Raw genomic sequence first — 12,741 nt, forward strand, 5'->3', positions numbered from 1 at the left:
AATCTACCTACCCGACTCAAGTCTGTTCCGTATTTACGATGAAGTTCATCAAGGCTGAGTTTATGATCATCCTGGAGGAAAGAGAGAAGAGATTGGAGTGGGAATGTGTAATAACAGTCTATGCATAACAGTGAGCAGAGGCTACTTACTGGCTTTCTACTCTCCATTCCCTTGCCAATAATAGCTTCATAAGATGGAGGTTTTCATGGCAAGGAAGAGAGTTAAAACTGAGACGGTTCCAAAGTTGTAACTTCACCATTTCATTCCTCACCCTACTTATCACTATTCAGAATAGATTTATTCTAGGCAGCATTGCTGAGTGTTGTTAGAAAGAGGTCGTGCTCCATCCAGGAGTGGTTGCATTTCTAATGATGTAGAGTAGCCTGAAAGTGGTCTGCATCCCAGGAGGTTTTTTGGGTGTTTTTTTTTTTTTTTTTTAAATGGAAGGGAAGAGGCATACAGAAGACTTGCTAAGCAATCCAACCTCCCCTTCCTAACATGCACAGCAAGCTTGCAACTGGTTAAGAGCTTATACACTTTTGTCCACATTGTACATCACAGCAAGGAAACAATCTAAAGTAGAACCTGGTGAAATTTAGATACTAGCCAAATGTGATGCACAATTCACTCATTGTGGACAGATGTCCACAGCACTAAAATGGATTAGCAGTAACGCACACTACTGCTGACAGTCTCTGCAGGGGCCAATGTTTAAGTCTAGCCATAGAGACTGAACTCACTGGCTAAAAAGGCAGTTGCTCCACAGCAGACCAGAGTCACACTGGCAGGACAATGTGGAGAAGACTGCATTTCCGCTACCAGAGCTGCACTTACTCTGGGGTATACATTTATACTATGGCTGCACTGAAAACTTACTAGATGCCTTTAGCCTCTGTAGCAATGTCAGATTTTTAAAGGTAGGCACCTAAAGACAGTGTTTTCAAGGAAGTGCATGTTGTTGAAGAGCCACCAATTCTTCCCCTTCCTCGCTTTCTTACCATTGAGACTTCCTTTTTCAGTTCATCCATATCCTTCTTTTTCTCCTTCTTCCCCTTTTTCTTACCAGCACCATGTTCTGATGTAGCAGTAGGCTCATACTTGTCACGTCCAGTCTGAGAAAAATAAGGTGTTTTGAGAAATGGCTGATGTTTAACTACTTCAGTAGTGTGTATAGTTGCTATATTCCCCATGCACAGAATTTCATGTCAGTCAACTATTTACATTTAAATTATGCTACTTTCTTATAAACAAGCTGGTAAAAAGACTAGTCTGCTCAATAACATCCCAATGCTGCGCGGATTACTGCCAGGGATTGCACAAGTGCTGGCTGAAGTTACTAGACAAACAGTAAGCTGCACACTATTCATAGATCAGTTTTGAGGTCTGAGCCTCAGTCCAACCAGAAGTGATCCACATAACAAGAATCCAGCTCCAGACTACATACAAAATTCCTTCAGATGTGTATTAACTCTGTTTTCTCATGTATCAGGGGGTAGCCGTGTTTAGTCTGGATCTGTAAAAGCAGCAAAGAGTCCTGTGGCACCTTATAGACTAACAGACGTATTGGAGCATGAGCTTTCATGGGTGAATACCCACTTCCATTGCATCCGACGGAGTGGGTATTCACCCACGAAAGCTCATGCTCCAACACGTCTGTTAGTCTATAAGGTGCCACAGGACTCTTTGCTGTTTTCTCATGTTAATCTAAGCAGGGCTTTGGAGCTGTGCTCCGGCTCCGCTCCAGCTCCAGGCAAAAACCTGCAGCTCCACTGCTCTGGAGCAGCTCTGGGCTCCGCTCCAAAGCCCTGAATCTAAGGGGGCGAGTGTGGGGATGATGGAGCAGGAAGAGAAGAGATTCAATAGTTTAATCAATCTGAAAACAGATTTGACATTTCATGCATCCCCAAAACTTGGCAAGGGTTCATTTCAAGACACTTTCATACTTGCTCTTTGACAGTCTCCCAAACAAACAGTACAAATTATTTTTGAAGACTGGTTTTATTTTATAGAGCAGATCCCCCTATAAATATTTTGGCATATAAGCAGGATGTGTATCATCACAAAAAATAACAAAAAATCCACCCACATAGAGCTGCATATGCCTCATGGAACAAATTGATTATGCTTACATAAGTCTATTTTCAGACATCTCTTATTCTCCTTAATTACATAGGACATTTGCATGAAATTGTGGTCTTTGATGCTTAGTTCAGGTTGTGGAGGGTAATAAGCAGCAACAGACAAGCACCTAAACAATAGAGATTGTTTTCATACAAATGTCTGTGGCAATCAAGAGACAAGGGAAGAGAGAAGTACAGGACAATTAAGAAGCAGAAACATTTCTAAATCAAAAAACCAATTGGAGTTTCCCTATGAGGCACTAGTAGCCCTAGGCACTTTGTGTCCCTGCCTATTGCAGTGGGACCATGAAATGCAAATACAATCTCCCGCTCCACCCATCTCAAAGGTAGATTTCCATACTTGCACAAACCTCTAGTGACACAGCTCTTCCCCCTCCCATTTTGCGCAACATCTAACAATTACTAACATTTTCCCTTGGCACATTTTCCACCACTGTTAAAATGACAGGCTCTGATAAAACCTTAAATTGTAATGGCTAATATGAGAAATGGATGATAATAAAACTAATACAATAACCTATGTTGTGCATGCACCTCTGATCAGAAACTGGATTACTGGTAAGTTAGAGTAATGCATGCCAAGAACCTGTTAACAGGGTCCAATATTCAAGTATTAAGAATGACCTTTCACAAAATTAAGATAAAAAGAAATATTTAATTACACCAGTGGTTTCAAACTATGGCACGTAGACCCTGGGGGTCTGCAGACTATGTCTAATATTTCCAAAGGGATCTGCACCTCCATCTGAAATTTTTTTAGGAGTCCGCAAATGAAAAAAAAAAAAAAAAGTTGAAAACCATTAAATTACAGTGTACATCTGAAAGTGAAACTGACCATAAACTAAACAAGTGAATCCAAGCAGTCTATTTTCATTGCCCAAGCTGACAGAAAAAATTCCATAAAGCACCATATTCCCTTCTTCACTGGAGGTGAGCATTTATGTTCTTCATACTTCTGCATGCAGCCACAGGAGAGCTGTGCAACAGTCAAAAGAACACTGCAGGCTATTTTTAATGAATGGAGTGGAACTTGTCCTTTACCTCCTCTTTTATCTGTAAAGAATGAAGTACAGCTAAAGATTGTCAGCATTCTTGACATTGTCTTCACCATACTAAAACCACATTTTTTTTAAAAAGGTGAAAGCAGTGTTACATGCTTAGGACAGCACCGAACTTTTAAATACTGACATTCCAAGATCACAAGAATCTGCTACAAGGCAATTTGAAAGATATTTTCAGAGTACAGAAAGTTGCCATAATTTCAATCCACATCCTCCAGCCTAACACAAATTTGACTTTAAATTATGAATGGATACTAGACATACATTGTGTACAGCAGAGGGTAAACATTTCATGATCTTCCTGAAGCTTAAAAAGCCAGTGTGATTTCCAAACGTACATACAGGGCGGGGTGCACAGTACTGTGTAAAATCTGTCTGCTTCACATTACTCTCCCCAATACTTTTGTAATTCTGCCTATTCAGAAAGTAGCTGGAGGTTAACTTGCTCATTTCAGCCTTTTATTCCACCCTCCACCCCAATCCAAGTCACATGCTGAGGGCACTCTGACCCAACGACACTGCCCAGAATCCTGTTTGAATGAGTAAAGTATACTGAGTGGTCCTTGCAAGGCCTACACATCAAAAAGCCAATTCAATCTAGCAGTCTAAACTGAAAGCATAATTCAGAGTTCATACTGCTCTGACTCACATTTCTCATTTCTACTCTACCATTTATTGAATGTTCATTGAATGTTTGTTTTGTTTCAGTACTGAGATTTTCAGTCTAAACATGGATACCATTCTGCTCTCACTCTGAACCTAAAGCTACAGCAGCGAGGCAGTTTCTGCAAGTGGTCTTAAATGCAGTTATATTTAAGTGTGATAATCTTGTTAGGGATTGAAAATGGATTTACCCCTAGCCAGGTTGGGGAGGGGAGGGAAGGAGATGCCTAAGCCAGTAGTTTCTATACAAGTTAAGACTGCACTGAAGTTGGCCTAATTTGTGCTTGAACACCCATGATTCCTACAAAATTCAGTGAGAAATGTAGGAACTTAGGTTTTCATTTTTCAAAAGTGAAAAGTTCCAAGCCCTTATGGTTGCAAAGAACACCCACACTTCAGGTGTTTCATTTAGCCCAGGGGTAGCCAACAGGCAGACTGTGGGCCAAATCCAGACTGCCAGTTGCTTTTGACTAGACCGTGAAATCTTATTTACTTTTTGTTACTGAGGTGTGAAAAATATTTCTCTGGAGTCTGGACCTTGACTATACCTTGACCAAGAAATTTGGACCTTGACAAAAAATAATTGACTAACCCTGATTTCGCCAAATGACAGTAATCCACAAGGAGCTACAAAAGAAAACTATCCCTGCAAGAGGTTGGGAAATGTCCCTGCTTTCCATTGGTCCAGTCAGAGCGTTTTAGCCAAAGCTTTATAGGCTTTACACAGCCCAGATCTGTGACTATGAAAGATTTTTGGAGCAGACAGAGAAGAACTGTGTGTCCTAAAGCCAGCATAAAGAAAAAAAATCCTCAAATAAAAGAGAGCAGGAAGCCTAACAGAGCAGGTTATGGTAGACACTTTAAATAACAAAAGCAATGATTCTTGGCATGGGAGAAAGGCAGCGGAGAAGCATTCAGATGTACCATTCTATAATGTCTCAATGCTGACTGAAGTGATGCATGATGAGAGCCAGAGTAAATAAAATAAATAAATAAATAAATAAAAATAATTGCTGGAGACCTGCTTTTGATATTTACATTATGAACAGTATGGCAACAAGGCACAATGTGTTACTGCCCTGCTGCCTCAAAAACAGTTTCCAGTAATTATGTTCTCCAGATGAGTCACGGGCAAGGACCACTTTCCTAGTGATAGACAGCAAAACTGCCCCTCATCAAATTTAGGAAATGCTATAGCTAGCCTTTCCCCTTCTGCCCCCTCAAAAAAAGCCAAGTTTGAATGTTCAGCTTCCTGCTTGATTTTACAGAACACGGTTACGCTGAATCAGTGGCTCTCAACCAGGGGTACCTGTACCCCTGGCAGTACTCAGAGGTCTTCCAGGGGGTACATCAACTCATCTAGATATTTGCCTAGTTTTACAAACAGGCTACATAAAAAGCACTAGCGAAGTCAGTACAAACTAAAATTTCATACAAAATGACTTGTTTATACTGCTCTCTATACTATACTGACACGTAAATACAAAATTTATATTCCAATTGATTTTATAATTATATGGTAAAAATGAGAAAATAAGCTATTTTTCATAACGGTGTGCTGTGACACTTATGTCCGATTTTGTAAGCAAATAGTCTTTAAGTGAGTTGAGTACCCCCAAGTTTCACGACAAATCAGGCTCCTGAAAGGAGTAAAGTAGTCTGGAAAGGTTGAGAGCCACTGCTCTGAATGACTAGCACACTGCCACAGAAGTTTTACTGAATGGCTTAGGGAGACCTCATTACACCCCAGTTGGACACAACGAGCAGACTTGCTATTTTCAGGCCTATACTCAACTTCTCCCTCCCCCTTTATGAAAAGAAGTGTGTGCAAGCCGCGCTTAAAACCATTCTGTTCAAAAGCTGGCCCATTCATGGAATAAAAAGACAACAAATGCTAGATAACCCTCTGTGTTCCATGGAGCTATTTTCATCAGAACATAAGCAGAGCTGGCTTCTGAAACCCAGAAAACTCATGACTGAGCAGTCCTTCCTGATTTGTGGGGCTGTCCTAATGTGAAGCATGATTTCCTCTTGCTGTATGACAGCACGAATAGGCTCCAACATTAAAGACAATATAGAGCACACTACTAGCCATGTAGCGTCAAACAGATACAGCAAAAGGGAGAACATCATGTTAGCCAACTTTTTCAGAAGTGCGAAGTGATTTTAGGTGCCCAACTCGACACTTCACAGGGGCCTGATTTTCTGTAAGTACAGAGCACCTTCTGAAAGTCAGAGCCTTTTTAAGGGGTCAATTTGGGAACCCACAAATCAGTAACTGCTTTTGAAAGATCCCCTTTCTCAGCTGCTCTGTTCACCCCAAACTTTGCTAGTTTCTGGCAAGAAAATAAGCCTATCCAGGGCTAAGCAGGCTTGAATTTTGAGTCACACTTCCAGAGGTGAACCTATACCCTTCAGTGAGTGTATCCTACAACCAGTTTAAAAAAAGGAAGTGGAGGGGAGAAGTAACAGAGTAAGCTGCTGCTCCTCTTTAGGCAATTTTCAGGCAAGAGGATATAAAAAGCAGGTAGGGATAATATAGAGAATGAGACTGTCTCCTGGCTACTTGTTCCTCCCAATCCTGTGCGTCTTGAGGGGACAGGAACTGAGCTCCTGACAGCTGTACTATTTGGGCTGAAAACCCAGCTAAGAAGCCAGTCATCAAATTCCTCCTCCCCCACTACCAAGTAAGTAGAGTGGCTGTTTCCATCAGCTTCTTTTCATACCCCCCCCTTCCCCATATATAGCAGTTACAAGGAACACAGTTCTCTCTTCCCAGGAGCTGACACTTGGATTGAAAAAAAGCTTTTCCTGTTTGGACAAACCAAGCAAAGATGGGCAAACATTACTCAAGTGGTTAAACCGCACAGTCTTTCCTCACTCAGTTCCATTTCACATCCCTTCCTTTAACAGGCTCTGATTTGACACATTCACTAGAACAGTATTGCAAAGTCACAAGATAGTACACACATTCTGACTAAGTACACACACATACATACACACAAACTACTCTGTCGCAAATTTTCCATTAGTACCCCTCCTGCTCCTTTGTTTTAAGATTCCATACTAGGTCAAACAGTCTTTTAATATGCATAACCTGCGTCACTTGAATTATATGTAAGCACTTAAAAATGTCAAGACATTAAAATAAACAACAGTCTCCCATGTCAATAAAATCACAACCCCCACCACTCAAAACATCTTAATCCCCCCCACCCCCACCCCACCACTCTGGCCTTTGGGCTATAACTGCAATGAACAGTTTCTACAGGATGTTCTGATAATGTGTTTGAGTCAGGAGCTTTACAAAACCAATTTACATAATACAGTAGATTAACTGTACCTAGTTACAGTGGCTACATGAGGTTTGTAGGTGCCAATTACCCTTTTGGACCACTGTAAATAATTAAACAACCTAACAGACTGAGATGGGTTATACTCTCCAATGTTTTTCTGGGCTACTAAAGATCAGAACTTTTCTGAAGACAATTGTTTTAATTAGTGTCTGCACAGTCTTGTGTTCTCATGGCTCTCCTACCATTCATGTATTTATGTCAACATTGTGACTGCTAAATGGCATTGATCAATCCAATGTTAGGTCAGTCAATGTTTGTATAGCACTTTGGAAACAGGTCACTGTAACTGCTAATTATTACTACTAAATAAGCAGAGTCATTTTAAAACCTCCCAGGAAATGTTTTAAGAACCTTAATAGAAAAAGTTTCCCTCCACTCCACAGAGTCACCTGTTCACCATCTAAAATATTCAGATTAAAAACAGACACTGCTTTTTATTTTTAAAATGGAGTCTAAATGGCCAACTAGAGAGGATTTTTTTTCTTTTTTGCTGGCTTTAGGACACACAGTTCTTCTCTATCTGCTCCAAAAATCTTGGCTTTTGCTTTCTTGGCTTCACTCAACCTTACATTTTTTTTTACTAAGTGTTTTTTATTATTATGAATAATCAGCCATAAGAAGCTCTTTTCATTGTCAGTTACAACCTGGCAAGCTGAAAGGAATCAAAAATGCTGATACAGCCCCTTACCCAAGAGGGGAGACCTACACAAAGCATTATGTTATATTATACCATGCCAGCAGTTAACAGGTTTGGTGTGATGCAATGAATTTCTCAATCCTGAACACCTTCCTTCCCTCCCCCTTTTATCCCTGGCTCTGGCTATTGCTAAACAAGCAGTACCTATTATCATGCAAACTTTCCCCTCCAGGCCTTGTACTTTAAGGAGTGTAAAGTACTTTTATAATAGCCAGAAGATATTTAAATGGCCCCAGTTTCAAGTTTAGCTCCAGAAGGGCATCTGATAATGTTACCATACAACTGAGATTTCTTTTCCATCCTGACCTGGGGACTGTTAGTATAACCTTCAACCTGGAACATGCGTTCACCCACACCATCCACAGGCAAAAGCCCTTCATAACCTGAAAAATTTCGCCAATTTGTTAGCCACAGAGCCAATGGAGGGGAAAAGAGAAAAAAAATTAAAGTGATCAGAAATGTTACACAGAACCTGGTCAGATGAGGCACTCTCCATTTTAACAGACTGATCTGCTCACCAGGTTTCTACAATAGCCTAAACATTAGATTAAAAGAACAGGAATACTTGTGGCACCTTAGAGACTAACAAATTGATTTGAGCATAAGCTTTCGTGGGCTACAGCCCACTTCATCATGTTCTCTGTACGTATATATATCTCCTATATATCTCCTCACTATATGTTCCATTCTATGCATCCGAAAAGCTTATGCTCGAATAAATTTGTTAGTCTCTAAGGGTATGTCTACACTACGGGATTAATCCGAATTTAGATAATTCGAATTTGGGAAACAGGTTGTATAAATTCGATTGTGCGCAGCCACACTAAGCACATTAATTCAGTTTTTAACCACATTAATTCGGTGGTGTGCGGCCACACTACCCCATTAATTTTAACCACATTAATTCGGTGGTGTGCGGCCACACTAACCCTAATTCGAATTAACAAAATCGATTTTGGCACTACTCCGCTCGTCGAGGTGGAGTACAGAAATCGATTTAAAGCGCCCTTTAATTCGAACTAAATGGCTCTGTTGTGTGGACGGGTGAAGGGTTAATTAGAATTAACGCTGCTAAATCTGAATTAATCCCGTAGTGTACACCAGGCCTAAGGTGCCACAAATACTCCTGTTCTTTTTGCGGATACAGACTAACACGGCTGCTGGCTGCTACTCTGAACCCTATCGTTAGATTGAAGTCCCCCCCTCCCATTTTTTCCCTATGCAGCTTTTACTCATGTTAGAGCAAATTTAATTCTTTTAAGTCTTATGACAAACTAAAATCAGTTTCAAAAACTGAAACCTCCTCCTCTATTTCTATGATGATCTGATGCCTTTCAAAGAAATAAACTGTAGAGTTGTAAAAAACAGCTCTCGGGGGGGGGGGGGGTGAGAGAGAGAGAGAGAGACATCACATCACCCCCTAGTGGTTTATTCATCGCCTACTCGGCATCAACACTGCCTGACCCCTTGCGTGGCCACCACTGAAACGCCAGGCAGCAGCTATTCATTGCCTGGCTGGGGTCGGTCTCTCAGACCTTCGGCAACCAAATACAACCATAGTCCCGGCCTCCCGCTCACCCCCTGGGATCAGCTCCCAGGACTAACCCGCGAGCTCGCTCTGACCCCCCCGCAAACGGCCCAGTCACTGCTCGCGCCCCGGCGAGTCGCTGCACAGCAACAGTTTGCCCCGGAATCTGGAGCGCAGCGCGCGGGGCAGCCCCCCCGCGGCACCGCCGGGCAGGGAGCACGTCCCGCCGCTGGGCCGAGACCAAGCCAAGCGGCTCCCCCCGCCCCCGGTGCATCGGCCGGGAAGGGCCCCCCCGGGCCACACCCGCCTGGAGCCGGCCGGGGCCAGCGCGCCACAGGCCCGCCCCGCCCCGCCGGGCTGCCCGCACTCACCCCCTTGCCCATGGTGGCGGTGCCGGGGTTCGCTTCTCGTTCGGGGCCGGGGCGTGCGGGGCTGCCACGTGTCCTGCGCCGCTGCCGGCTGCGGTGACTCCTGCTGCTGCTGGGACTCCGGGGCTTCCCCGGCCCGCTGCTGCTGCTGCTGCCCCCGCCGAGCTGCGACTGCGGGCGCCGCTTCCCGCCGCCTAAAGAAGGCAGCGAGGCCCCGCCCCCGCCCCGCCGGCTTCGCGTGAGAGTGAGCGCGCGCTAGGGCCTGGTGTGCGAGTGCGGCAGCGCCTGTGCCCAGCGCGCCCCCGGGAATGGAGCCCCAGCCTGCATCCTGCCCCAGCACCTGCAGTCCGCCTGCCCCCATCGTCCCAGACCTGTAGGCTGGTCGCGCTAGCCTCCTGGCTGGGGGAGTGGGCAATACCCACGTGCTTCAGGAAGAGGCAAAAACTGCATATATCCACAGGGTCTACACCTAACAGACACTTACGGTAAACGTGTCTCAGGGAACACTTCCTGGTATGAGGAAGAAGTCACACTGTACTGAGGGGGTGGGAGTGTATTAAGAAGTGACAGACTCCCAATGCTCCTTTCTAGTGACTATAAAGTTAGGAAGAAGTGACTGATATGACACACCCTGACCCATCCACCCACACCCTTTCAAAATATATGCACAAAATACATATAATGGTAACGATGATTTCATGCAAGAAAGAGGTTTAAGGAGGTCAGTCTATACCAGGGGTCAGCAACCTTTCAGAAGTGGTGTGCCGAGTCTTCATTTATTCACTCTAATTTAAGGTTTCGCTTGCCAGTAATACATTTTAACATTTTTTAGAAGGTCTCTTTCTATAAGTCTATAATATATAACTAAACTATTGTTGTATGTAAAGTAAATAAGGTTTTTAAAATGTTTAAGAAGCTTCATTTAAAATTAAATTAAAATGCAGAGCCCCCCAAACCAGTGGCCAGGACCTGGGCAGTGAGAGTGCCACTGAAAATCAGCTCGCGTGCCGCCTTCGGCACACGTGCCATAGGTTGCCTACATCTGGTCTATACCTACAGTCTTACACCATGTGCCATCATTTATACTTGTGTAAAGTGAGTGTAAAACACTTCTAATGAATGGCATAAGTGAAGAATTTTTGATTGGGTAGCATTTTTACAAAAGCAGCAGGTGCAATGGAGTGGAGAATCAAGCCCTGCATGCATGGCTGCCATGGATGTGCATGGACATACATCCCACATTCCATGCATGTCAAGACCTCCTCATTCTTTAACACACAAAATCTTCTTGTTGCTATTATATCTATGTTGAATCTTTTCAAGCTTTTTGGGGGCTTGTTGACCTACCACGTTGTCTTTAAGTGTCCAAGCTGACTATGGACTCGTGCTTTTTTTTTTTTTTTTTTTTTAGAATTATTCTCCCAAGAGTATGATACGACTGAAATATGGTCTATAATCAAATAATTTCCAGGAGCTGTAACCATTTGTAAATAGAAGTGTACCCTTTCCTCCTTACCACTGCTCACTGTTTCAAGACTTTAGGATCTGAAGCTGTGCCAGACTTGCACAATCAGTAGCAATCATCATTTGCATTCATTCAAACTGGTCTGTGGCAACAGTCTTCAAGTGCACAATGGGACCCATCTGTACCATATCAGCTACATTGCATAAATAAATATTGAGTCAAACCATACCTTTGCAGATATAGGTATCAGCTCCTCACATTTAGGAGTCAAGCCTGTTCACACTATCATTTCTTTTGCTTGCCATTAAGACAATCCAAGTAAATGTAGACCAAAGAGCACCCTATGAGAACACAACTGGAAATGTCGCTGTCCTCAGCAAAGAAAAGTCCCTGGCTATGTTGGTAGTCCCTGTTAAGCAGTGACAGTTTTTAAAGATTGTAACCATTACCATTCTACACCCAAGCCTGGTCAGCACTAGCATTACTTCAGCTTCACTGGTGTTCGCAATACTGGACTCTCTACTAGAGATGGGCCACTAGCTGCTGACACCATTTTAGGCACCATGTTGATTAGACCCACTCTGAGCAGGGTTGGATGACATGGTACTTGAAATGCCAGTGGCCCTGCTATCCCAGGATTAAAGCCTTGATACAGCCTGTTCTCAAGGCCAGTAAATATATAGATTATTTTTTGCCACAAAAAATAGCTTCTGAATAACAATCAGCTGAGAGATTGCACTAGATTTTACTGTGCCAACTTCAGTGCTTTCAAGCATAGTTATGACCAGAAAGTTGTGACTAGTGCAGTATTGCCAACCCCAACTGTTCCAAAATCATGAGTCAGGCTCACCAAAAATCATGAGATTGGCTTTAAAATCATGAGTTTATGTAAAAATAATAGATTTGGTGTGCTTTTTATTTGCCTTCTGCTTTTTGAGCCTTTAGGGCAGTGTTTCTCAAATACACCTCTACCCCGACATAACGCTCTCCTCGGGAGCCAAAAAAATCTTACCGCGTTATAGGTGAAACTGTGTTATATCGAACTTGCTTTGATCTGCTGGAGTACGCAGCCCCGCCCCACCCCCGGAGCGCTGCTTTTCCACGTTATAGTCGAATTCATGTTATATCGGGTCGCGGTATATCGGGGTAGAGGTGTACTGCCACTGTGGCCGCATGTGACCACCAGGGGCTTTTCTTGCAGCCACAGCCTCCTGGGCAGTGATGGGGGGGAGGAGGGAGCACGCAAAGCATCGGCCCCTCCTCCAGGGCCATCAGTAGTGGTTGGGCCCTGCCCCTCTCTATGTTTTTCCTAAAGTTAATTAAGTATTTTAGGAAAAAAAATCGAGAGAGTGGCCACCAGCAAGAGTTGGTGGTTGCACTCTGAGGCCACCAAAAATTTTGTTGCGAGAACCTCTGCTTTAGGGTGCACTGAGGTCACATTTTGAAGCTGTCTCTGCAGCCA

General features: G+C 43.3%; 1 protein-coding gene across 1 annotated transcript in view; it reads right to left on the reverse strand.

Annotated features, from left to right (window-relative positions):
• ATP1A1 (ATPase Na+/K+ transporting subunit alpha 1) overlaps nt 1-9,970 on the reverse strand; it is a 30,900-nt gene extending 20,930 nt beyond the window's left edge. The window contains exons 1-3 of the mRNA XM_024208484.2: nt 9,818-9,970; nt 999-1,112; nt 12-71 (exon numbers count right to left, since the gene is read on the reverse strand). Coding sequence (XP_024064252.2) covers nt 12-71; nt 999-1,112; nt 9,818-9,829 — 186 coding nt within the window. The 5' untranslated portion in view covers nt 9,830-9,970. The remainder of the gene's footprint in view (nt 1-11; nt 72-998; nt 1,113-9,817) is intronic.
• Nucleotides 9,971-12,741: the final 2,771 nt, after the last annotated feature.

This window comes from Terrapene carolina, unplaced genomic scaffold, assembly GCF_002925995.2.
Source record: "Terrapene carolina triunguis isolate 2854851 unplaced genomic scaffold, T_m_triunguis-2.0 Scaffold242, whole genome shotgun sequence".
In the NCBI taxonomy this organism is placed as follows: Eukaryota; Metazoa; Chordata; order Testudines; family Emydidae; genus Terrapene; species Terrapene triunguis.